General features: G+C 53.6%; 3 protein-coding genes and 2 non-coding genes across 5 annotated transcripts; 2 read left to right on the top strand and 3 right to left on the bottom strand.

The window, feature by feature from the left end:
* Positions 1–6,051: 6,051 nt before the first annotated feature.
* Positions 6,052–6,131, bottom strand: BZA05DRAFT_t39. Its single transcript has one exon. It is a non-coding gene; the product is annotated as a tRNA-Gly (tRNA).
* A 1,683-nt stretch (positions 6,132–7,814) lies between these two features.
* BZA05DRAFT_t42 lies at positions 7,815–7,894 on the top strand. The gene has a single exon. It is a non-coding gene; the product is annotated as a tRNA-Gly (tRNA).
* A 1,437-nt stretch (positions 7,895–9,331) lies between these two features.
* BZA05DRAFT_387638 (uncharacterized protein) lies at positions 9,332–10,094 on the top strand. The gene is made up of 2 exons (XM_051482603.1): positions 9,332–9,739; positions 9,810–10,094. The coding sequence occupies exons 1-2, from the start codon at positions 9,616–9,618 to the stop codon at positions 9,962–9,964; spliced, it is 279 nt and encodes a 92-aa protein (XP_051343192.1). The 5' UTR covers positions 9,332–9,615; the 3' UTR covers positions 9,965–10,094.
* An 8,786-nt stretch (positions 10,095–18,880) lies between these two features.
* Positions 18,881–19,817, bottom strand: BZA05DRAFT_433834 (uncharacterized protein; the record flags this gene model as incomplete). The annotated part of the gene is made up of 5 exons (XM_051486285.1): positions 18,881–19,078; positions 19,271–19,403; positions 19,435–19,475; positions 19,607–19,672; positions 19,754–19,817. 5 exons carry the CDS (start codon positions 19,815–19,817, stop codon positions 19,041–19,043), a joined length of 342 nt encoding a protein of 113 aa, XP_051343191.1. The 3' UTR covers positions 18,881–19,040.
* Positions 19,818–20,724: 907 nt separating this feature from the next.
* BZA05DRAFT_168866 (RGS domain-containing protein) lies at positions 20,725–22,240 on the bottom strand. The gene has a single exon (XM_051479180.1). It carries the CDS (start codon positions 21,980–21,982, stop codon positions 20,864–20,866), a length of 1,119 nt encoding a protein of 372 aa, XP_051343190.1. The 5' UTR covers positions 21,983–22,240; the 3' UTR covers positions 20,725–20,863.
* Between the last annotated feature and the right edge of the window lie 4,807 nt (positions 22,241–27,047).

Genomic DNA, 27,047 nt, shown 5'->3' with positions numbered 1-27,047 from the left:
ATAGGTACTACATATAGGTAAGTAGTAAACGGGGTCGACGGTATGCATGTAGGTTCAAGGGGCGTGTACTGTAGAGAATGTATTGTACTCTGCGTGATCGCACGGCCGTGCTCACTCACCCGGCCAGATCTGATCGGAGCTGAAAGGTCGAGGTCGAGGGCGGCGTTTGCACGCACGCACATGCACCCGTGCCGCCGATATAATTTTGGCGCGCTGTGTCCTGTGTCGCGGGTACGTATGACGTCGGGGTCATGTACAATATCTACCGTATGCGAGCTCGAAAACTTCTGGCTGAGTTCCTTGAGAATGGGGTAGGTACCGGTATCATACGCACCTGCCATGTATCGACTCCTCGCCGCCGACCGCGGCCGTCTCAGCAGCGGTGTAATTTGCTCTACCGTTTGATCTACACTCGCGCAGTCCGGCTGGTCTGCTGAAATAGGTACGAGGACGGTATGTAGACTCTAGAGTAGGTACATAGCCTATGTACCTCGGCACATCGCGACACCCAATCCTCGCCTCCTTCCTGAAGTTCTCGATAGAGTACTTACTACGGAGGAATACCTAGTGTAAGCGCCCCCATCCCCCCTTTTCCAGTCCTGCGGACCCCGTTCCCAATCGACGAATTCGAACCCTGAGAACAATTTCTCCATACTTGGAGTCGACCCCACGGTATGCATAACTGGGTAGGAAGAAGGTATTCCGAGTACTCGAAAACACCCGTGCGCCGACAAACTCAGTCAGTCCCATCTGTGGACCCATGGTTCTCGAATACCGGCCAATTTCTCCGTTATGCGGGTCTTTTCTTTTCTTTTTTTGTTTCTGTTTTGGGTCGCATTGGAATCGCAGGGGCCTTCAAGTCCAATGACGAGCGTTGTGTCTTTGCACATTTACATGCTCCATTCAGCAGCCTCAATGGAGCGCCGCCGACAAAAAACAAGCTCTGGCCGGACAGGGGCAAACAAAGTGACCCCACGTGCCCTCCACTGTCGGTCGAGTGCTGAAGCGTGAATTGGCAGCCCATTCCGGCAGGGTTTGCTTGCACAGCGAGAATCCTAGATGCCTGACCGACACCTGCCCCGTCTGAAGCGAAGCCGAGACCACACCACCACCACCAGTCCATCACCACCACCACCGCCATCGCAACCCAAAAAGCAATCCAAACAGCAACGCACATATGTACGGCACGACAACCGAGGGGCGGGGATGCTGAATACGCAGAGGATCCTTGGTTTGGCTGAGCCAGGGATCGAGCAAAGACCAACAAGCTGACGATAACTAGTTGTCCCATGTCTATTTTACCTATGTACGCGTCTGGTGGCCACTGGCGGCCTGCAGGGAAACAACCCCCGCTAAACTTCTAGTCGAAAGAAACATTTTATTCTACCGAAAACCCCCGAACATGTTGCAAACAAATTTCTCAGAGAGCTTTGGAGCCGAAGCTACTGCTACGGATGCGGATAGGTAGCTGCCCACCATCGGCAAGAAGCAATTGTCAACGACCATCTTCAATCTCGATAACCAGGAAGGGGAATGGATGTTTCGGAATGTGTTGAGATAGGTAGGCAGAAGACCATAGGTAGTAAGTTGCATCATCACTCCACTTTCAGAGTGTGTTGCTTACTGTTGGCATGATAGGTACAGATATACAGATATAGACGGTAGAGGTTCGCCGATTATCGATACCGGCTCCCCAGGTTTTCATTTTTTTCTCGGGGAATGCCCTTCTCCGGCGCCGCCGCCGCTGCCGCTGCCACCACCAGCTCCTTCGAGCTTCATAACTGTGAGAATTAAGGTACGGCACTAATACATCCACGGTTCATAATTGCCAAACTCGGAAGTCTCTGTTTACTGGCCCCTGGGGCACGGCACGGTGCGATTTGCGGACGACCGTTTGGTAAAGGGCTCTTTTTCTTCTTCCCGTAGACTGCTCTAACTATCGGTCGTTCGGAGACGCTATGTAGGTATTTTAGTACGCGTGAACGGGGAGGGAAGGCCAGGAACCCTTAAAGGCAGGCATCACCCAGCTTCACTCCTTCGCGCCTTAAACGGGCCGTCACCTGACTTTCCTTTCACCGATAGATAGGTACTCGACGGCGTTCCCACTACGCCCACCCCGGGGGGGTGGAGGGTATAAAATATCCTTATGTATAACTTCACTCCCTTTACCTCCAGTAGGGTAAAAGCTTATCATCATACGAGCCATTGTGGTATGTATTATCCTGTGTATGATGGCGAAGTTGAAAAGAAAGAAAAGCCCAAAACCAGATGAAACAACCAACGTTCGGAGGATGCTACACTGATTCGGTGGTCCAGCCCGCTGATCCCCCACTCGTGCGCAGAGAGATTTGCTTACTACCTAGTAGACGCTGATCTTTCGACAAGCCTCCCCCCTCCACCCTCGACCGAGTTGACATTTACGCAATGGAGAAATAGTAGCATGCAGGTCCGTCCCTGCAGACTCCGGAGGGCCCTGTTGCATATAGTTGTCAATCACGCCCGGTACAGGAAAGTATCTACACAACTACTATGAGAGCTATGTACCTACCTAACTATGTACCTACCTACTCTACACGTGCACCCGGTACGCGGTGTGAATCGTGAATGCTCAATTCAGGAGAAGAAGGAGAATGAGGAGGAGTATCTACCATCTACCGGTTCTACACTCTACGGGCGCGCCGTTCAACACTCCCGCTTCCGCGGGCTTGAAGGGCCGGCTCCGCTAGTCGGCAATAACTTGCCGTGCGAATGGCGAGATTGTGATTGCGTGCGCAGAGAGACACATCCGCACTGGTAGTTACATAGTTATCCTGCGATGCGATCCAACACATCACAACGTTGATTCACCTCGCCTATAGTACACATAATCATGTAGGTACCTGGTTGGTGCTGGATGACCAACGGCTAGCTGGCCGCGCACAATCCGTCGGATTGAAATCGGCCTCACCCTATAGTAAAGAATGATGTACCTATCAGCCCATCGGATACATGACAGCTTCCGTATTGCCGGATTGCGGTCAACTACCTCCCGACTGCCACTGCCATCCTCACCGTAAGAGCTCTAGAGTCAAAGCTCGAGCCGTGAGTATGTATGTAGGTATTCTATTACTCCATAGATGGGTGAGGGTCGAAATCATGGCTCCGAAATCATCACCTGTGACGGTGGATTTACGGTCATGGCGCCGGCCTTGTCTTTTGGACGAGAGCAAACCCTCCGAATCTGAGTGACCTAGGTAATTAGGTATGCATAACTAATTCGCAGACCCAAAAATTCCCGTATAGTACATACATCATAGGTACTCTATCTGCAGCGCGAACCCTCGAGCCCTGCGGCCATGCGCCCCACGACCATCGAATGACAGGGCCGCACAAACATCGAGCAGGAATACGGGGGGTAGGTCGATGGGTACCTATGACCTACCTAGGTACTCTATTGAAGTGGCAGCGAGATCACCACCCTCTCACCAGAGCATGTCCACCAGAGATCATTAATTAGCTGCCAATCACACCTCACCCAGCGATCTGGGACTCATTCATTCTGGCTTCCTTCCATGGGGATGTGGAATTCCACTCAATCCGAAGCACTGGCGTTATGGCCGCTCCGCGTATGTATTTATGTATGTACATATAGTACTCTACCAGGTACCTGTTTTGCTGTGCTCTACGGTCCCAAAGAATCGCCCCCCGTGAAGAATTCTTCTGCCGCTATGCCCGCGCACGGTCCCATATATCATGGCCGCTTCGATCCCACTAGCCACCGCTCGGGCACTTTGGGGGTTTGGGAGAGTTTAGTAATTTACCACGCCTCTCACCCCTTGCCTTGGGGGCGAAGGGGGGGCGAGAGTGATCGTGGGGGTGCTTGGAAAACATTTTTGTTTGGAGAAGGTGCGGATTCGAGTGAGGTTCTATGGAGTAATACCGGATTAAAAGTTATCCAGGTATGGAAGCTTGTGGTGCTATACTTGTTAGTACTGAATTGAGCTCTAGGCTAGGGTGAGCCTTGTCTTGCGGAAACATGAGCTTTCGTTGCGTCGGTTCTCGTATACTAGTACTATGCCGGTACCGGTTACAGGAGGCCTCTGACCTCATCGGCCCCTATCGCCATGGCCAAACCTGCTGCGCTCTCACCCCTTGCCTTGGGGGCGAAGGTGCGGATTCGAGTGAGGTTCTATGGAGTAATGCCGGATCAAAAGGTATCCAGGTAGGGAGCTTGTGGTTCTATACAAGTAGATACTGCCTATAAAGATGACTCCATTAGTATTGGGATAGGCTGAGATCTTGGCACCGCCAGGATGAGGCTGAATACGGTCGGAGGGTCTCTTTCTCATCACCCAACGGGCCCAACCACCACAACTATCATGATGACAATGTCAAAACATGTTCGATGGAAAGAGAACGTCTCGACCAGTGGTTGTGGTGATAATGAGTAGTTAGCTGGATCGATGAAAGAATGAGAAATTTACGAAAATCGCCCAGTAAGGCTGAACCCTGTCATCAGCCTATTTCAATACTAATGAAGTCATCTATATAGTAGTCTGGTGGCCGCTCATCCAGCGTAGGAGGATTTAAGTACCAGTAAGCTCCAGGGGGTGAAGGCTTTGGGTGTTGGGTTGGGTTGGTTCCCCTGGCCGCCTCTGTTCCAAGTTTTATTTTGTTTTGTTTTGCTAGGGATCGTACACGTTTCATCACTCGCCCAATGAAGTGATAGCTGATGATGCTCAACTAATCCTACGCATGAAATTGTTCTTAGGCCGGGGCGAAGGGCAGGGAAAGCCACATCGGCCACTCGGTAAAGTCGAGTCGGACAGCGGCGTGGAAACAGGGAAGTGTACGGGTAGACATTGCCATGATCTAGACAGGTCGCATGCAATCAATGATTAAACAAAAAGCATGAAATTGTTCTATAGAAGAAGGAGGTATGTACAGCAACCGGCGGACATAGTCATATAGTACAAGCGTAGGTATCCGCGGAGAAGGAGAGTACTTGGTTTAGGTATGTGAGGGTACGGAAGAAGAGCATCCACAAGTGATAAGTATTGTATGATAAGGCTTGTGCAGAAGAGGTCATTATGTATTGCTTAGAATCACAAGAACCCTTATTTATGAAAATTCCTTATGGCATCCTTACGGAAGCCCTATGAACTCATAAGGCATGGCAGCTAGTAGGCGTTGCAGAAAGCTTATGGGTCGCAACTAATTTTCACAGCCCTCAAGATTGTGGAAGCCATATTCAACAATATGGCCTAAAAGTTGCAAACCCTGACTAAGCCTTATTTTCTGAAAAGCCCTACAGAAAAAAAATACACAAATATAAGTAAAAATATACTCATGGGGGTTGTTTCAATATCGCCCTCATACAAGGCTGCCATAAGGCTTATGACTTGTATACATGGCTTCATATGGTAGGTAGACGAGCAGAAATAACATTTGTATTGAGGAGATCCAGAGTCGCCGCCGCGACAATAAGAGCTCAGCCCGCATTTCCATTGACGGATGGTATGATCGATGGGGTATGTTCGATAGCATGCAGCGAGCACAGGAGGCAATATTTCCAGTTGGTGCTCGGATAGGTAAACAGAGTTCTTCAGTCTCGACTCCCGAAGGCTGACACAGCGTTATGGGTTGTAAATTGAAAAAAACCCTCTGCATAAGACCTGCCGACGTGATTGTGATTCGTAGTGCCTGGGAACTTCCAAGCCACCCATTCATCGAGGGCGAGAATGATTTCGTTTCTTTTTGTCGCGATGATCCCCCAAACTCATCACGGTTCTCACTGGATGCTATTTGTGTGGGGGAGATATCACGATTGAGTTTGCTCCAAAATGCTTACGCTCGCGGTCGAGACTCGATATAGGGGCGATCTAAAAACAAACTTCGAAGTCGCCCGAGGCTGGAGGCTGGGACAGAAGCGCCACCGAAGACCTGCCTGCCTAACCAACTATGTAGAAATGTCGAAAACGCTGCACGTGAAGTGCAATAAACCCTTTGAAATCTGCCTGGGAACCAAAATAGCAATAGCAAAAGATAGACACTGACTGTCTTATATAGAAATGATTCAGCCGGGATTTGAACCCGGGTCGGGCGCATATTGCGGATGGCAAGCGCCCATGATACCCCTACACTACTGAATCTTGTGTATGCGTTTCTCGCATATAGTGCAATAACAGATGTTGAAAAAGCCAACCTATGTATTATACCTCCTACCCATCCATGCACGGCCGGCGTTCTGTCTCCCCAACCACCACTCCACTGCTTTACTGCAAGCCCAGAAACCCAGTCTTCCCACCGGCGGACAAGCCCGCCCGCAGCCAGCCAGTTAATCACTCCGTGCGCCTCACGAGTCGCATCTGCATTCGGGATACAGTATACCGGCACTCCAAAGACCACCTCCCCGAACGTTCAGACAATCAGACACAGCACCGTACGGCCGGCCGGCGCATCGCAGATCCTCCTCGTAGGATCAGTGACCACTGCATTGGCTGCAAAACCTCCGACTGGCTGGCTGGCTAGCTGCGTATAGTAGGTATGCATCTCGAGCCAGCAACGTCCGCTCGCACCACGTCGCCCGACATCATCGGCGAGGGGGGGGGGGGGGGTCGTGAATGCAGGCCGTATCTAGTTATCGGCAAATACTGTCCTGCAAGGCGCACCACCAGCACCACCACCATATCCACGCGCACGCCCACAACCTCCCATCACCGCCACCATCACCAGACAACGGTTCAAGTATGTAGATATAAATTTAATCTGCAAGTTGCACCAGCTGGAACAAAGATCCGTATCCGTATCCGTATCCGTATCTGTATCTGTATCTGTATCTGTAGCTTACTTATGTGCCTAATGTTCGAGTACATATATACCGCGGCGGGGCGGGGCGAGAGCCTGCATACGTACGTTACGGTACGGTACGATGCTAGAGAGAGATATTAAGATATTATCTTAAGCGCGCACTGCGCGGTTGGGGTGGGATCCATCCGATGTTGCTATGTACATAGCTTCATCCGCAGGATGGAGGAGATTTTGCGATTAGGTACCTTGCACCCACTCGGAAGTATCATCATACTCCTTTGGTCGGCGGGTGGGGGGGGGGGTTCCTTTTTGGTGAACGGACTCGAGCTGTGGAATCCGGATATGTAGTAGTGTGACGAGGCATAGGTAACTAGAGTACGTCCCGGTAGGTATGGAGAGTACAGCTGCACAAGCCATCACTCTGGGACCTAGGTATATTTGATTGGTCTGTGGATGGGCAGCATGGGCAGAGCAGTTGGCCACTTAACACACGGACTCACCGCATCCGGAGCCCATCGCCGTATCACCACCACCACCACCACCATTACCAGCGGTCAGTACCTAGCGTCGGTGCCGGACGTGGAATACGAGCAATCGATCCCATCCTGCAGACATCTCTGACGTTCGAAAAATTCGTTTCCCGAATCCCTTGATGGCGACGTGGTGCGAGCGGATGTGGCTGGCTCCAGATGCAATGTACGCAGCCAGTCGGAGGTTTTCTGCCAATGGTATGTGCGCAATGGTGCGAGGAAGATCTGCGATGTGTCGGCCGGCCGGCCGTGCTGTAGTTAGCCTGTGTTTGTCTGTCTGGACTCAGACTGAACGTTCGGCGAGGTGGTGCGCCGGGATGTCCCGATGCTCGGATGTGCACTGCGCCATACACTGGCTGGCTGGATTGTCCACGCTGGGGGTTTCGTTGGTTTCCTTGCGGGCAGGGAGACAACGCCGTCTGTGCATGGACGAGCAGCCTCAGATGGTATACTTCTCGTCTGTCATCACACTAGATGCATCAGATGCATACAGCAGATTCAGTAGTGTAGGGGTATCATGGGCGCTTGCCATCCGCAATATGCGCCCGACCCGGGTTCAAATCCCGGCTGAATCATGTCTATATAAGATACTGAGGTGTCTCATTTTTGCCGTTTTGTTTCTCACGGCAAAAGATAAGAGACATAGTACTAGTACAGCTCCTGAGTCTTTCCAACCCGTGTGGCATTCGGGGACAGAGGCGGCTTTGTGTTGCGGGGAGCGGAAGGCGGCGGTATGGCGGGACCAGGGTGTGATGGCGGGCACACCCAATGCGGTCGGCGGTCGCTCAACTTTGAAATGTTCTCGACTGCTGCTTTTATGTTCGTCTAGTCTAGTCGGTCGGTCTCATGTTCAACAGATCAGACACTCCATGACCACGTGCCTGGGAGAAACTACGCACTTCTCCCGAGAGCGCATACCTATCATGCGAAGGGCAGAGGGACGATCTTCAATAGTTACTATAAGGTATGTGTATAACATTGGAGAAGACGTCCGGGCTAACTACACTCCAGATGTATGTACATAGCGGTCGAGTCACTCACAATTTACTACCTACAGCGTACTTATGTACTGTACTCGAGTACATATCACTTTTCTCGCCGCTCACGTGTCCAGCACGAGCGAGTGCTATCATGTGTTCGGGTCGGATCATTCCCCGCCGCGCCGCCACAAAAGCAACAACTCGAACATTTCATCGGTATTTGAGCAGCAGAGCTTGCAGACCCTGCAGAGGACCCTATAGAGTGAATGGACACGCATCTGTGATCTACATCGTACACCGTGTGTTTCTGATCCTGACGTGACGTCCGGTCCACGCTGAATACCGGTATATGTTACTGCCGATGCTGTACAAGTCACCTCCGGCGTAGTAAAACGTACGTGAGCTCAATTTTGGTGCGGGATGGGTGGGCGGTTTCTTTTCTTTCCACACAGCTGCCTACCTAAGTACCTAGTCACCCCCATCCATCGAAAAGAACGGTGGCAGGTGCAGGCTTGACCTATGTTTGGGTTTGTGGATGATGGATGATTGATTGGATAGATGCTTACCTATCTGGTATATATCGATACAGTTGAGCCAGTGGTAACCCGAGGCGTGTCACACACGCACCAACCACCAACCACTAACTGCATTGGCTGCATTGGTTGGCCGCTGGTGGCCGTATGTGCTCGTACATACTGTACAATACATACATACATACCTGGAGATATTATCTGCCAATGACATGCCGTGACATGACACGATGGACGCGGGGTGGGCACCATGGGCTGGGAAACTGGAAACTGGAACTTGGGCTCTTGGAAGGAGAACGGAAATTCGCGCACAGCATCACGTCGCTCGCTCGCTCGCGGTGGCAAACCTCAACTCGGAGGAGGAGGAGGAGGAGGAGGAGGAACAGGAGGGGGAGATGAATGGCCATCTAGATCTGAGGGCGCGTGTTCTGGTGACCGTGCTGTTTCTGTTTCTAGAGTGGCATCGCCCCCCCCCTCCCCCCCCCCCCCCCCTCCCTCCCTAGCTGCGATCAATCGAGACCCGAAGGAACACAAACACAAACAGAACGCTGCAGTGTACTGTACTGTACTGTAATGTGCCAGTGGGCCGTTGCCGTAATCTGTTTCTTTCGACGACGCCTCGACCTCGACCTCGGCATCGCGCAGTGCGGACCAGCTCGCACCAGCTCGCTCGCTGCGAGATCGCTGCGAGATCGCCAGTGCAGCGTGCAGAGGAGCTGTGGTACAGCGTGGACTCTGGACACTGCGATATGATCATTCCGAATTCTCGTGTGTCTATGGTGATTGATGATTGCGGCGGCGGCGGCGGTGATGATGATGACGATGGTAGTGGTGGCTCGGAATCCCTGGCACGTTGCTGTAGCTCTAGTAGCCTTGCAGTTTACGACGTACGTTCCATTCGTCGTTTTTCCTGCGCCGAATCGATTAGCAATCTGGACGTACATACTGGCAACTGCCAGCTCCGACGGGAGGATGCGAACACTCAACTCAACTCGATTCACCACCAGGTAACTGTTACACGTCCACACTGCTGCTGCTCATGCTACGTCGACGTCTCTGCGGGAAACGCATCCCCTTAGCATTATATCGCTACGTCTACCTACACACACACATACATAACTGTAAGAACATGTAGTATGTAGTATGTATTGTACAGGTAAGCAGGTATGTACGTCACCTAGCAGGCAGCACAGCACAGTACAACACAGCGCAGTGGCACCCCGCGAGACCGTATGTACCAGACTGCAGTCTGCGCGGGGGCGCTGTGGGGGGGGGGGGGGGGGGGGGGAGGGAAGGGAAGATAAGATATACCTATTTGTAGGACATGTTGTCCTAGCCTTTCCTCCCCCAGACCCCCAGACTTGGAGTGTGCGCTTTCGAAGTCTGGGGTAAGTAATTGGCCCCACGTAACCTACTTCGTACGTACCAGCACCAGCACCACGCGCGATATGATAGTAAAGTAAAGTATGTACAGGCGGAGGCGGGGGAGGGGGGCCGGCTAACAAACAAGACCGAACTTGCGCCAGGTGTGTATGTAGGAAATCCGAAAGCCCATACGCGGGGGCGCGCGGGGGAGCAGGCTCCGGCCCCAGCCCAGGTGACAACGCGGCCCGGCTGTGAAGGATCGGGCTGGCGAAATGCCATCTCGAGAGTATCTAAGATTCTAAGCCATGGGGGGCTAGCGATACCTACCGGTATTAGTTAGTTAGCACCGCCATCGTGGACGCCTATCAGACTCGCAAAAAATTGCTATCTTCTGCCTGTCCGCCAGTGAATCCAACAACTACGGTACCCAGAAGACTGGGGCGCGCATACGTACGCCACGCCGCACGCCAGTGGCACCGGAGGCGGAAAAGCGGGGGGAGCCTGGAGGGGGACGACCAGCACTTAACTGACTAACCAAGCCTTGTGTAGTCGCATGTGAGTACTGTATTGTACATACACTCCCAGCCGGCAGGTTGATGCCGTATGCATCATCTGTTGGCTCCTCGCCAGTGAGTTACCGTATTCCTCATCGGATAAGTGGCTCGGCGGCGGGCGTTACTCTCGTTGGACAATGGACATTCCAAGCCGCAACGGCGCGGGCCGTGGCTGGCTCCATCGGTATCGCTACACTGTTTCCATCAGCATTCGAACCGTTCCAATCGGGCCTGTGCACATCTCATTGCTTACATACCGCTGGAAGCCGAGAGTTGCCGGTGTGGGCTTGGTCGGCCAGCGCTGCGTGCGTGCAATCATGTAGATACCGTATGTACGGTAGGCTACTAGTATGTATGGCACATGACATCGAGTGTTCACTGTTGTATGTACCGGTACGGTACAGTATCCGCCACACTGCGGGTACAGTACTCCCCCTGCCCCCGATTGATTGCATTTCCCTGGGAGAAGGGGGTGGGGTGAGAGGAGGAAAACATGGCATCGAACCTTCCACAACCATCCAGCTCGAGTCCTCGGCCGCGACTCCGAAAATCCAGTTCGGGCCCTGCCTGCATCTGGGCTGCACCGTATGTAAGTGGCTCCCGTCTTGGTGGCTCGTCAACGACTGGGTACCTTGGCACTCTAGCATGCCGGTGCGGTGCGGTGCGGTGCTGTTTATTGTGATTGGCGATTTCGATGGACGGCCTGCCTGTGGTGACGAACTCATTGGCTCGCTGGATGGATAGTGCTGCATTGCTGCATTGCTGCACTGCTGCTGCACTGCTGCGGATCACGATGGATTGATTGGCTGGCGAGATGCAGCCTGCAGCACTGTGCAGCCTGCAGAATCCACCCTCCATCATCCACTCTCCTCAACCCTCCCCACCCCTCCAGCTTCGAATACCTAGGCAGCTAGGCAGTTGTTCAATCGCATTTTCCGTTCGCCTTACATACGGTACATATGGTTGGGGACGTCTAGATCCGGAGTGTTTTCACTCCCACTTTTGACGTTCGGTTAGTTGACAACAACAACCACCTAATTTTAAAAAAGAGCTCTGTACTCGGGTGTAGGGGCAAGTGGTGCACCCAATCAAGCACCATTTGGTAGTGGTGGTGGTGCACGGCTTTCTCTCGCACCTGAGTACGGCGATAGAGAAGAGGCAGGAGATAATTTACACAGCGCCCTTTTTTTTTTAAAGGGTGTGGTTGGGTGGCAACCAAAATCCAAAATAAATAGACGAAACATGATTTAGTATGGGAGGCCCCGGGAATGTCCAGGGGCAAGGCTGCCACAGCCCAGTTTTGGCACGGCTGAGTTCCCGATTAAGAAGTCTTGGCAAGCAAATGGTGGCTAATTGCCCTGATGAAGAAGATTATGCACATAATAAATGGAAATAATTACCAACAAATTTACTACAATTTTGACTTATCACTAACCTGTCGATGAGCTTTGTATATCTGCGCCTTGGAAAACAGGCAAGAACTGGCCGTGATATTGTGATTTTCGTTCCCGGCGGGGCCATTTGGCTGCGGACGCCTGGAACTTTTTTAATTTTAATAAATGCTAATGTATTACCGCATTTGGATTTAATTCCCCCGATCCGAATGTCCACTTACTCCGGCACTAGATGTCCCCAACCATATGAGCAATGTCAGTCAGCGCCTGTGACAAGATCAAGACCAAGGCAGGCAACGAGCACACCTCCTTGGGGGGGGGGGGCTGCTCACCTTTGGGGGTGGGGTGGAGGGGGGATAGATTACCGCAGAGCAGATGTAATCACCGATATGCAGGGGGCTGACGCTGGTGCTGGAGCAAAACCAGAAACCAGAGATATTGATACCCCGGTTCCATCATTCCGTGGGGATGTGACATGAATTATGATGGTGAAGTTCGGGGCGGGGCGGGGCGGAATCATGATTTTTCCCCGGGCCGTCACCGTGGCACGCACACACCAGCTGCGCTTTCGGACTGGACTGTGGACTGTGGAATGTGGAAACGTCGTGCGACTGTGCGACACCCCCGAGACCCTACCCTGCCCTGCCCAACGCCGCCTGGGCTGGGCTGGGCATTACTGCCGCTTCCGGAGTGGAGCGGACGGCGGTGGTGGTGGTGGTACACTGGTAGATACTGGTGATGCGCTTCGTGGAGCTTGTTTCGACTTTCGACTGGGTATCCGTGTTTATTCGTGGAACCGTAATCGCTGAGCGCTGACTGTGGAGGGAAGACGGTTAGTTATTGGGCTCCCCCCGCCCCCCGAGCCGCTCATAGATAGGGTAGCCAGGGGCACGGGCCAATACTCTAATTATGATCAGTACATACCGTTGGAAACGGTACGGCTGGTTTCCGACCGAGGATTGTGTGCAGCTTCCCCGCACACCGAGACACAGTGTGTATCGCACCGCACACTCCATTCTGCTTTTTTCATTTTTGCTTCGGCCCTGAAACTGAGCCTCCAAACAGACCACCAGGAGCACATGTTTCGGGGTCACAAGTTGAAGATAACGTGCTACCTGCATACGATATATGGTATCCTTCGCCACCGTCGTTTCCGGGCGAGACCCTGCCGACGAGTTGCTTCACCCTTCACATGCCGATCCGGTATCATATCTACGGCAATTAGTCCATACAGGGGCCACCGATCGTCCTCGACTCCTCGGAGGTGCTGGCCAGTTCCTATTCAAATTCGAATTCCGGTTCCGGTTCCGGCGGTGCTGCCATGCTGGCTCAACGACCCCCGGGGGTACGTGGATCATCACTCGACAGCCAAGCCCGCTGGGCTCTGGGCATCTTCACTGGCTACTGCAGAAGCAGGCTCTGCTATCTAGAGAATTTAGAGTAGAGCAGAGTACTAACTCAGATGATGGATGCCGTCGTGTACTCTTGGACTGGACAGACACTCCAAGGCTTATGTGTGCTCCTAGCGAATATGCGGTGCAACAACTTCTCGCCGGCGCGGGGGGGACTGTAATTGGATCCTCAACTCACGCGGCCAATAACTAAAGTATCACGAGGGGTATTTATCTTCCTCCTCCTCATCCTCCTCCCACAACGAAGACGACTCGCCTTCTTTCCCGTACATGTGTACTCAGATACATGATACATCATGCGGAATGATTACGCTCGGACCACGTTCACGCGGCACGCCCACGCATCGATATCACTCAGGCTCAGGGAAAGCTATTTAGATACATATGTGCTCTATTCCGGGGTCGTGCTGATGGAGATAAGCAGGCATTCGATGATGGAGAGACTGTGCCGGCGATCCTGCCCTCGGGCATCTTCCACTTTACTTTATACATACCCTGCATCGTTTGTATGTAAGTACATGGCAAAGATTACCCTCACGGCGTGAGCACTCAGCACATGCTGTGCCACAATGATGGTTACTTCTTTCACCGCCATCCTCTGAAGCCTGGAGTCTGGACGTATGTGTGTGTGTAACTTCTGGGTCCGAGGAACTCTGGCTCAGCTTTCGTGCGAGAACACAGTCATCGCGTTTCAAGTTTCAAGTTTCAACCACGCATTGTCCATATGTGCATTGTGCATATGTAGGTAGGTACCTGCGAAGATGACTCCGAATCCCATCAACACATCAACACATCAACACATCAACACATCAACACATCTAAATGAAATTGCTATCGTAAATATGTAAGGAAAGCAAGATGATCTTGACACATTGAGAAATCATAGATGTATGTAACAACTGCTCGTGTGCTTGCTCGTGTGCTATCAGTCGCCGGTACGTACACGGCGGCTCAATCATCTAGGTAAACGAGAAACTCGACCAGGTACATATTTGCGGATTGCAGACTGCAACCAGTGCGAAAAACATAATCGCAGCCTGCAGTGTGTGTTTCATCCATCCAATGCCAGCTGAAGAGTTGTCATCTTCTTCCTGTGGCGCGTAGGTATGTAGGTATGTGAGCTGACTTTGCTTCGGGCCTGCATATCCATCCCGCGGCACAGAATATCGCACCATCGGCGCCTCCAGAGCCACAAGAGTCATCAGCGTCGGCAGCACCTCGCCAGAGTCCGAGTCCGAGTCCGAGCCCGACTGTGGCTTTTTTTCCCTGCAACTCCTCGGCCGCAATCTCGAGATGATGGATCGGTCTTTAGCGTTCCCGGGACGCGGTGGATGCATGCATGTCATGATGGCACGGCGGATGCGAGTATCGGGGCCGAAGTGGGTACCACCTAGTATCTAGAGAGCTGCGGGGCGGCGCTGCAGAACGACCGCCAAAAGTTGGAACACTGTTTTTAAATCTTGAGCGTTTCGGTGAATACGTTACACCGCATTGAGCTCGTCCTTCAGCTGCCGTACATACTGGTATCATGGTATGGTCAGATTCGAGTTGGATGAGACGGTGCTAGATGTAGGTAGGTATGTCCGTTTTTCTTTCACCGCCGGCCGTGGGGCTGTTTGGGTTGTTGGTGGTCAGAGACATGCGGATGGGGATGGTGATGATGCTGGGAGGCGAAGAGATGTGGACACTAGACGTAGGTTGATCTCCGTATATTCTAGAGCACCATGGGTACATACCTGGCAGGTGTGTACTCCTCGCGGCAGGTTGAATAACACTCTCGTGCGAGAACCTTCTTTCCTTCTTTGAACCTTCACTGTTCAGTGTTCAGTGTTCACACCTAGCACGTACATACCGGTAGTCCTGTGTATAGTGCATACCGCACCCACCAATCAGCCATCACCGGCGGCCATGCAGGGCACGGTGCCTCTTACCTCCTCCTCCTCATCATCCTCCTCCGCCTCCGCCTCCGCCTCATCCTTCCCCTCCTGCTAGGCCCGCCCCCACCCCAGAGCGATCTCATCGAGCATCGCTTTAGGCCCGCCTGTTCCTGCTCCCTCCAACAAACTCTGATCCGCCTACTCTACATACTAGTAGGCATCACAGTCACATCGCAACCTAGCCTTGCGGCGTGGGGCCCAACGATCACACATATCATATCATACTACATATCCATCATTGGGGGCCAACCGACCGCCCGACTGACCGACCGACCGCCCACCATCCCTCCACTTCGGCACGCCGATCTCATTCTCACATCCGGCCATGTACAGACTAGTAGAGACAGGGCCCCAGCATCCCTCCACATCGGTACCCCGATCGTGTGTATGTACATCCGGCCGCCACGGACAGGGACAGGGCCTGGAGGAAGGAAGCCACCTCGCCGACCGTCGAGTCGATGAGACATGTAGATACACTAGGTACCGGTAGTAGTGCAGTGGAAACGACTCTGGAAGATTGGGGGAAGGGCAGTGGCATGGGCAGTGGCATGAGTTGCGAGGATGGAGGACTTGGAGGACTCACTGGTGAGATCTGAAGCGTCAGTTAGCTATGACTAGTGATCTCTCACACTCTCTCAACAATTTACATAACGCCCGCGGAGGTGCCTAGAGGCAGGGGGCCCAGTGCCTTAGGTAAGTGGAGCCTCCCTCTCTCTCGCGAGAGTCGGCAGTCTGTGCTGTGCTGCCAGCCTCGCGATGCCCGCCTCGCGAGTCGCGATACGAGCAGACATACACAAACACCCCATCTCCCATCTCTCATCTGATCTCGAGCCGGGGATGCCGATGCCCGGTGCCAGGAAATCCACATCGTTCGGTGATTTTCGACACGCCTCGATCTGAAAGAAAGAAATAAATGTTCCAGGCTGCAGCTTCAACCTGGTCTGTCTGTCTGTCGTCGAGAACCCCGTCTCTCGCCTCACCCGCTGACTGCCGATATGTAGAGTAGACCTGGAAGGCCTGAATACATGCGCGGCTCTTCCGCAGCGCACGGGGCCATGGAAGGCGCAGGCAGGTGCCAGCCTTACGATCTGCCATCTGGATGTTGAAAGGAATAGAGAATTTGGCGCCTGAGGGAACCAACATCCGTCGTACAGTCATCCGCGCCTTGTGTCATCTTGGTGGTGATGGTGGTGGTGGTCGTCGTCGTCGTCGTCGTTGCAGCCTCCGTGGACCGTGGGTCATCACCGATCTCCGCGGCGTGACATCGGTAGTCTAAGGTATTGACCCATCGCTCATCCCCCTCGATGAGTACGGTACTCTAGGCTCTAGCGTACGGGGAACAAGCGCCGTCCGTGGTCGTGCAACGCTCGCTCTCAGAGCTTACCCGCATACGGTGCATGGACGATCTCGTATGCACGTCCCCCAACAGGCTGGTTGGCTGAGGTGAGGTGAGATATATCTCCCTAGGTATCTAGAGCACAGTATAGTAGCGATCCGCCGGCTGGCCGGTGAAGACTGTGGTGGGTTTATGCGGCGGCCCCCAATGTTGCAACTCAGGTAGATTGTTATTCTCTTGTCACCACGCGGACTCGGAGGTGGCGGAGTAGGAGGAGGAGGAGTAAGAAGGGGTGGGACAGGGACATGTGAGAGACTGTAGTAGAGTACCGTAGTACCGTACTCGCCTTTCGTCCCTACCCAAGACGACTGCGAGAGTGCAACCATGACTCCTTTTCCTTTCCTCACCACCACCACACCAGCTCTTCTCTACCTTCCCCGCAGTAACACCTCCCGTAGGTATGTAAGAAATCCAAAACCCAACCGGACCGCCGCCATTCAACCACTCACACTCACGCTCCGACCGGTATGTAGGCAGGTAGGCCGATCATCAGCCAAAAAACCATCAGCCAACAAGCAACGCAATAACCAAAAGCAACGCAAAAGCAAAAAAACAAAGCAAAAGCAAAGAGCCAAGAGCAGTCGACCCAAACTTTCTCACCTTCGGTCTGACCTACCCAAACTCAAACCTGTATCCGTAACCTACCGTGCCGCGTCCGAAACTTGGTTCGAATGGGTGGGTTCGAACCACCACCACCACCACCACCACCACGAGTAGGTGGAATTTGGAAACCCGGGATGGATGGGATGGGATGGGATGGAAACGCGAAGGAAACACTCGCTCACTCACTCACCCACCCACCCACTCGAGAATACTAGTAGCAGTCATCACCACCTATGGTAGGCATCAGGCAGGCTGCAGACCACAGACAATCCCCACTCCCACTCCCACTCCCACTCCCACTCCCACGATGACAGCCGCAGCCGTAGCCTCCCCTCCTCCAATCCCTATACCTACTCTAGTAGAGCCACAGCCAACTTCTCCACGGAGCCGTAAGTACTCTAACTAGAACTCCCTCGGAATCCGCTGCAGACATTAGGTATACATTAGGTACCTATACCTTTCCCCGCTTCTCCAGCTCTCCAACAAAAAGGCGGATGAAACCTGACCAATCAACCCGCCTGTCCTGCCAACCAGTGAACCAACCAACCAACCAACCAACCAGCTGAAAACATTGCTTTTTACTTATTTTGTACATACTGCGTTTTACTGCTTTTTACTGCAGCTGGGGGAGGGAGGGTACGATCGCTTCCCCTCGGGCGGAACGCAGAGTATCTCCCATAGATATGCACGTAAGGCCTGCCTGCCGTCCAAGCCCAGCATCGAGATTCTCGATCATGGCAGTTCCAGGAGCTGAACGCTGAAACGCTGAAACACCCGTCCCTACCAGGTAGATACATAGTTAACCCCCATGGATGATGGGCCATGGATGATGGGCCATCACTTGCAACCCGCCACCAGCAACCAGAAGCATACAGCAGCACCCAGAAGCACCCAGTAGTTATGATACATAGAGTACCATCCAGCAGTTACCATCCAGCAGTTGTTCCATAGATACCACAAAGTTCAAACATCCTCCGCCAGTGGCCAGTGGGTGGCCAGCCGAGCAAGGTTAAAACAACGGCACCATAAATAAAATAAAGAGGAAGAAGGAAGGAAGGAAAGGAAAAAGCTTGACTCAAGCCTCCTCCACATCCCGTTTCCGTGCAGGACTGTAGAGTATGTCCGTGCCCTCTCTCTCTGCCCTGTGTCTCTGCCTGTGTCTCTGCCTGTCGCACGCTCGCTCGCTCCGGTGACGACGGTTCCGAGAGGGCTCGGAGGTTGGAGGTTGGAGGTTGGAGGTTGGAGGTTGGAGGTTGGAGGTTGGAGGTTGGAGGTTGGAGGTTGGAGGTCGGGGCGAAGGGCGAAGTAAGTCAAGCAGCAAGCTGCTTAGGTTCCTACTGGATCATCTTGCCGTGCTTACTTACTTACTGGTTAGATATATTGAGGGTACCTACCCCATAGTACGTACCGAGTAGAGGTAAGTAAGTACACACCTTTTGGAGAAGAAGAGGGCTACATACTACCTACCTAAGTACCTAGTACATTTGGACTGTCATTTCTGTTTTGCGGGGGGTTTGGTGGAGTTGCTTTGTCAAATGCTTTAGGTACCTCTACCGGACATAACCTGGGGTTCCAATGTCCATGCTAGCTGTAGGAAATGGCAATCAACCGATCAATCAATCAATCAAGCCTCGAGACTCCAGGCTCCACGGTCTACAGTCTATAGTACAGTCCACATTCCGTTCCCGTGGAAGGCCGTCCACATCCCGTTCCCGTGCAGAACTGTCCGTGCCCTCTCTACCCTCTCTCCGCCTATGTCTCTGCCTATGTCTCTACCTACCTAATGTCTCTGCCCCACGCCCGCCCGCTCGCTCCGGTGTCTCTGCCTCTCGCTCGCCCCGGTTCCTCGTGTGCTCGGGGGTCGTGGCTCGGGGGTCGGGGGTCAAGGCTCGGAGGTTGAAGCCGGAGGTTAACTAGAGCTCGGAGGTCAAGCCACATGTGTACGTACCGGATCTTCTGGCCGTGCTTGAAGCCTGATACGGTACCTATGATGTAAGTACTACTTCCAAATTCCAACGCGGCCGTGCTCGACTCGAACTGCGAACTACGAACAGCGAGCGTGGCGGCGGAGTGCAGTGTCGGACGGCGGACGGGTTTTGTGGCGCCGTGTACTTACGTACGGTATGATACATTGATACTGCCCGATCCGAGTTGACGGACTTCCCGCTGGCCACCACAGTCACTGTCACTGTCAGTCACTATCGGACGGATCCCCCCATTACTGTCCTCCAACAGCATCCTCCAACAGCAGCACAAGCAGCACAGGCAAAAAAATGTTCTAGCAGCACCAGCACCAGCACCAGCAGAAGGTTCCGTAGGCATTCCATTTCTCATCGCACCCTCATCGAGTCGGAGGCCACAAGAAATGGCAGCTATCACAGTCCCGTAAACTCAAAACAGCACGGAGAGTAATGATCAAACACAAAAGAGACAGAGAGCAACGAAGTGAAGTGAAGCGAAGTGAAGCGAAGTGAAGTGAAGTGAAGTGAAGTGTTATATAGCTTGAAGCCAATAAATTCCTAATGCACACGCCGATTCCCCATCCTTTCCCAACCCATCCTCCCATGCCCCATGCCCATCATCCCCCAGCTAGTCCCCCATCCAATCCATATCCAGTCCAATCCGATCCCCACCCAATCAAATCCAATCCATATCCGTCCAGATTCCCTAGAAGTCTATATCTTCAATGTAGAAAGAGTAGAAGAAGTAGAAGAAAAGTAAAGTAGTACACATCCATATCCATTTCCCTATTCCCTATTCCATCCCCCAAATAGTAAGCCCGTTTTGCTGTCAAAAAAATATACCGTCGCAGTCCGCCCACACCCTAGAAACATAGACTCGCGACTTTGAACACCAGACAAAAAACACAAAACAAACAAAAAGTAGGATATCCAAAACTCCGATCCCAGTACGCCTGGAAGGAAAGGAAGCAAGCAAGCAAGCGATCACGCAGACCACATACAAAAAACAAAAAAAAGATAAAGTACGCCAAACAGATGCATACAAAGTGGAAAATAAAAAGAAAAGAGACAAGATGGTAATAAGGGAGAGAGCCCTGAAAAGTGCCCAACTCCCCCAGAGAATAAACATAGACATTGAATCGAATCGAACAAAACCGAAAAAAAGACAAAAGCTGCAAACGAGCCTTCCCCAGGAAGAAACATAGGAAAAAAGAGAAGGAAAGAGAGGACAGTATCCCCAATGAAAATGCAAAAAAAGTCCTGATAACTCCCCCAGAGAGGTCACAAGGAAATAACAATGTTGGGTTCGGTAATAGTAGTACAGAGATTCGGATTGATGTCGAAATATATATACTCCGAATCTCGAAGATGTTTCGTATCGTGATCGTAATGGCGTTGATAGTGATGATGATTTACCAGTAGCTTCCGTGCTCGGGCTTCTTCCTTCCCCATCCGAGTCCCCTGCCCAACCCTCCAGTCACCCGCTTCCAGCCCTTCTCGGCCTTGTCGACGGAGCTCCTGGGTGAATGGCCTCGGGTCATCTCGCTAGCAGGCGGCGTGGTTGGCGGTGTCATGGGGCTACCCCAGCTGGTAGTGCTGGAGCCGGAATCCTCAATCATCGTCATGCTGTCCCCGCTGGCGTTACTAGCCCAGCTGCTTGTCGGCTGATGACTCGATGACTGGCGGCTATGGTGATGCCAGCCCAATGCGGCCGAGAACGGCGAGGTAGTACGTGGGATGCGAGGAGGAGCGATGGTCGGGTACGAGTTGGACATGCAGTCGACGGGGCTCGGCGGCGAGTTGTCGCGACGGCATCGGAGCATCCTGTCGTCCAGGGAGCCGCGCATGTAAAGGCTCTCGTCCGACGCGTTACCTCCCCAAGAAGTAGGGCAACTCGACTCGGAGACGAAGGTGTTGTGGTGCTGCTGACAGTCGCTGAGGAATGGAACAAGCACGCTCTCCTGCATCAGTTCATGAACGATCTTGACTGCTGGTTCGAGTGCTTCTGGTGGTGGTGGTGTTCGGTGGTTCGGGACGGAGAGGATCTGGTCGCGAATGTTGCAAGGAAGGTTGACCTCGCGGGGCGCATTGGGAACGACGTAGGCGTCCAGGAGCCTCTGCCACAGCTTTCGGACGGTGGCGCAATCCTTCTGACTCGGCGCGGACTGGCGGTCTTTGGGGCAGGCGATCGAGCTGTAGTGCTTGCGGTACCGGCTGGCGTCCATGGTGAACTCGAGGGTCTCGAGGCAGTGGTTCTGCGATAGGTATGCCATGAATGCCGTCAGTGAGTATGGTGGAGGTGCTTTGTCGGATAGTACGTCGGCGAGGGTGGGTTGCTTGAAGCAGTAGGGACCGGATGGGAATATCCGTTCGCCTTCCCGTGGTCGGTCGTCGATGGTTTCGCAGCAAGACTCCTGCTGTGAGGTCTCGTCGTCACTCTCTGGTTCAGGTGATCCCGACCGCGACGAACCGCGGGACGACATCGACAAGTCGAGCGAAGGAGGCCTTCGTGATCTGGAACGTCCTGTCATGGTTGGATGCTATTGAGTTTTTTTGTTGTTGATGGGTATTAACCACCGGGATGGGGTGTGTAGGTAGGGGGGGTGGGGTTCGTTATAAACGAGATATCCCCTTCTCACGGCCTTAGAAAAAAGCAGAAATGATCCAGGATTGGTGTGGTTGGGGGGTGTGGGTGTGTGTGAAGCTAAGTCGTTGGTGGTGAGGGAGTAGGAGGATGCAGATCGGTCTGGCGTTGGCCAGCACTTGGTCAACGTGATTGGTAGGGATCGGCAAACTGTGGGGATCGGCCGACTTTTGCAAGAAATGCGGAAATTCTCTAGAAGTAATTTAATATTCTCCGACGAGAACTAGAACAACGTCAGTGCCAAAGAGCAGAAAACAAGCGCCAGAACATCACTGCCTGCGACACCTGCAAGAGTGCATGGCGTTTCGCACGGGTACTCACATGGCTTTTCGAACGGAAGGGTGGGAAAGACGGCAAAGTGGATATGACCGGTGCAGGTAACAACTATTATGTGCGGTGACTAGATGATTCCGAATTCGTTTCGGTTGATATCCCAGAAGGTGCGGGTTCCCGTTTTCGAATCACGAATTCGACTTCCTTTTATTTCGTTCTTTCCTCTTTTTTGTTTAATTCTTAATTTTTGTTGTTGTTTCTCTCTTTCACAAGGTGGTAGGCGCTGGAGTTGATTTTGTAGCGGAAGCTAGCATCAAAGAGCAAATACCGGGTGGTGCAGGAATGGGACTGGCAGTGGCAGTCGACAGTCGGTACAGAATGCGAGCAGGCCGACTTGTCGGTTCGTGTGGGGGGTGATGGGGTGGTGAGTCGGACGGTTTTCGGCGAAAGAGCGGAAGCGGGACGGTTCGTAAGGGAATGAGGGTCGTTCGACAGGAACAGGAGACCGAGTTGGTGTTGTTGTGCAAGTGGCGAACGAGCGAGCGAACGGACGAGGGGGAGGGGAATGACGGTGGATTATGAGATGTGGTGAGAGAGGTGTGCCAGAAAGTATGTAGGTACTTTTTGCTTTCCGCAGTCCGAAACCGATGGAATCCTTCCCTTCCACTCTTGTCCTCCCTTCTTCCTTCAATAATATACAGCCAGCCCTGTTGCTTTCTGGCGTGCTTAATTCTTGATTGCCTCCGCTTTGCGAGTGGAGAGTAGTGTGGGTGGTGGGTGGAGTGTGAGCGGTAACAAACACCGGCTGTGCTTCTTTCGTGCGGTTTGTAGTGGTGGTGGAGGTGGTGGTGGTGATGGTGGTGTGTTGCAGGTTTGTTGAACAGGAGAATTCCTGTAGTACAGTTCGGGGGGGTTACCCGCGATATGTATGATGCTGCGGTGGTGGTGGGTTTCTGGTGGAGGGTGTCTAGGGTGCGAAGGTGAGCGGACTGGGGGGAAGACCAGGACAGGGTAGTGGATTGGGTCTAGGGACTGCACGCACTAATGCAAAGGCAGTTGCCGGTGTTTCTGCAGGCAGAAGAACGAGAGAGGGGGTGTGGGAGGGCAGGTGCTGGTGGTGGTGATGGTGGTGGCGATGGTGGTGGAGGAAGTGGTGGTGGTGGTGGTGGTGGTGGTGGTGGTGAAGGCGGTGATGGTGATGATGATGGCGGCAGTGATGGTGGTGGTTGAGGACGAGGAGGAGGGTGAAGGAGGAGGGATGGATGGACGCGAGCGTTGCGATGTGACGGATACCTATACCTGATATCTACTGGTAGGCAGTGGTTCTGAGGATTGGCGGCGTAGTGAAAACCCTGGAGAGGCTGCGAAAGCCACCTTTAGATATGGAGGACTTCCTCCGGTATTCTCCTAGTCCACGATGCCTATCTGCCCCAGGGCAACTCGCTCAGTTTGATCACGATATCGCTGAGTGAGCACTCTAGGCCGTGAGACGGTAATGGAGCAACAAGTCAGTGCCCACTTTGGTATCTGTGGCGCGCCCGAGAGCTCAAGATTCGAGAGAGATACGAAGGGAGTGACTAGAGAACGACGCGGCGGCCATGACCGTCACCACATTCCCCTTCCTTCCTTCGTTCCTTTACTTTTTTCTTTTCATTTTTCATTTTCATTTGTCGCGGTCCCCGTAAGCCGCAAGCAGGATGGAGAGACTTCTCGACTCGAGGGTGAGACTTGTCCGTGGCACTCTCGAGACCCCACGCACGCCACTGGCCAATCAGACACGAGGGCTGGCCAGTCCACCGTCGACCGTCGACCGTCGACCGTCCAGCGTCCAGCGTCCAGCGTCCACGGTCCACAGATGATTCCTCTGCCTGCCATGGGGTAGCGGTAAGCGCCTGACGAGGAAGCTAGGTGCACTAGGTAAGAGGAAGTAGGCAGTTCGTCTTCTCTTGCTCGAACTTGCCTACCCCCGAACCGGTACACACTGCCTAGTACAAACCCGGGTGAGTATGTAACCACTCCAGGGTAGACACCCACGCTACGCTAGACTGACTGCCTTTCTGCTTGCCTGCCCTGCCCTGCCCGTCTTGTCTCGTCTGTGCTCGGCCTGTGGGGCTTGCTTGCCTGCCCCCCCTTCCTTCACACCCCCCCCTCCTTCACACCCCCCCCTTCCTTCACACCCCCCCTTCCTTCACACCCCCCCTCCCCCGTCTGCCACGGAAGTCCGGGTGCGTGGCTGGGATTGCTCCTGAGAACACACTTCCCCTCTTCCAGAATACGTACCGCACCTTCTCTGGGGTAGTTTGTTAGTTTGTACTCTGGAGATGATGGAGCCCACCCGTTATGGGCCAGCACCACTCTATCGCCGGTTGCTCCGTCGCTCCGTGCAGCTACATACCCCCCTCCCCCGGCCGGCGGTATGGCGACAGGATATGGATATATCTGTACATCTGCAATGCAGCGAGCGGCATCTCTGGCACGGCCTTCACCGAAAACGCTCACTCTCCCCGGCCGCGGTGCAGAAGAAGTACTTTTGTGGTAGAGTACCGTATGCTCACCACACTCGTGGAGGCTCTACTAGTAACAAGGTGCCAGTACCGCATGATAGCTACCGGTGGCATTCCGAGTCGGTTATACCATACGTAGAGTATCGGCACCTCCGTCGGGGCCTGCCCATTTCTCTGTTCCTCCGTGACCTGTCTCGCAATACTGATCGTCAGCCTTCCTTTCGTTCCTTCCCAGCTTCCATGGCCAACTACCCTTCATTCACCGCTCATCACCAGCATCAGCATCAGCAGTAGCAGCATCATCATCATCAAACACAATCGACGGTGGAAGGGGGGGGGCCAATGCAGTGATCTTTTGCGAGATCTCACCACCTGCCACCCCCCGAACACGAATGGAAAAGCAAAAAAAACGTGCACACTAAAACTAACTGGGGGGGGTTTCGACCGACCGGTAGGCAGCTTGCAAGAACAGCCACTAACCTTCTCGAAGCACCTCCCACACACCACAGTCACCAAACACTCCACGCCCACCACTCACAGAGCACGACCACACACACCTCCGCCCGAACAAGCCCCCTCCCTCTCCCCCCCACTTCCAAAACCCTGCCCGTACCGGGGGACGAGCAAGTGCGAAAACGACCGTTCCTTCTTCGCCGATCCGCTCCGAATAGAGCTAGCAGACGGGCCTCGCGTCATTGGAGCACAAAGAGCCCTGCACCCACACCCTTACCCACCCACACCACACACCTCTCCTCTCTTCTCACCCCCCCCCCCCTCCAGTCCGGTGGTGGTGGTGGTAGTGGTGGTGGTGGGCTTGCTGCTGCTGCTGCATGGCCTGTCTTGTCCGTGTCTCACAAAGAAACCGGGCGGGCGCGAATCGAACGAAAGGGACTTCCAGGCAAATCGAGCAACGAGCAAGCAAGCAAGCAAAAACCTGCCCTGCCCATGATTGTGTTGCCCTGCCCTTGCTGCCCTGCCCTGCCCGGTCCGTAGCAACGGAACTTTTCTGCGCCCGGCGAGCGACGACGGCGTCGGCGGCGGCGGTGGTGCTGGTGGTTCCTTCCTTCCCTCCCTCCCTCCCTCGAAAGGAACGGCGCGCGCGCGCCAGGAGGGTTACACAGGCTACGTAGATCTAGAAGTCCGGATTCGCTTCTTGTCGGCCTGCTAACTAGAGTGCTACTTGCCCAAGTCGGTAGTCTATGCTGCTACTGCGCGATCTGATCACCTCGAAAGAAGGCGGGTTTGCCTCGAAGGGCTTTTCTTTGGCCCTCGGCTGCATCGCCTGCGAGTGCTCTCGCCCTCTCACCTCTCCCTCACCCTCTTTCTGCCCGTTTCGTTTCGTGCGAGGCTGCTAGCTAGTAGAGTACACCGGCAGTAGAGTAGAGTAGCGAGCCCACTCTGCCAGGCGGGGAATGTCGAGCAGCAAGCGACGGGAAGGGGAAGGGTGAAGGGTGAAGGGCAATGGGAAGAGGAAGGTCGCCACGGTGTGCTCACTCTATCATCTACTCTGGTAGGTACTCTCCATACGAGCCGCGACCGGTTCGAAGCCCACCTGAACGGCCCCTGGTCAGCGGTCAGTGGAGGGGGGACGCCCCCGAGTGAGAGTGATCATAGCACGGGCATTATGATTGTTGGTGGAGTGGTGGAGTCTTTCTCATGCACAACTTTTCGCTGCATCACTGCATCGCTGCATCCGGTGGTGGCCATGGCAGGAATTCGTCGGGCCGCGTCAGACCCGTCCTCGTCGTCGTCGGGATCTTTGGCTCCGCTCCGATCTTGGTACACTACATACACTACCGACACACACTGCACCGGGAGTCGCCGCAGGATTAGCCTTGCGATGGGGATATGTTCGGCGCGGTGATGTCAAGATCGAAACGAAGTTCAGCTCTGCTCTGCCCATCACCCCTCCCCCCCCCCCCCCCCCCCTCCCCCCCCCCTACGACCCCCGCTCGGATACTTTCGTTCACCGGCCGCTAGATCGCAGAGCTCTGCCGAGTCGACCAGCGATCCTGCGTAAATGGATATCTATGCTATGCTACATAACTACCAGCATAGCTACCAGCATAACTACCAGCATCCTCGGCCTCACCCCCTACGTCGAATATACATATAGAGTATCTACCTACATGTCGTATGTACCCTGTACCATACCGAGCACTCTATCGTATAGTA

Source organism: Tricharina praecox (assembly GCF_024521635.1).
Source record: "Tricharina praecox strain CBS 144465 chromosome Unknown BZA05scaffold_3, whole genome shotgun sequence".
NCBI lineage: Eukaryota > Fungi > Ascomycota > Pezizomycetes > Pezizales > Pyronemataceae > Tricharina > Tricharina praecox.
The sequence above is the reverse complement of the archived record's forward strand: the minus strand, read 5'-3'. Positions and strand labels throughout refer to the sequence as shown.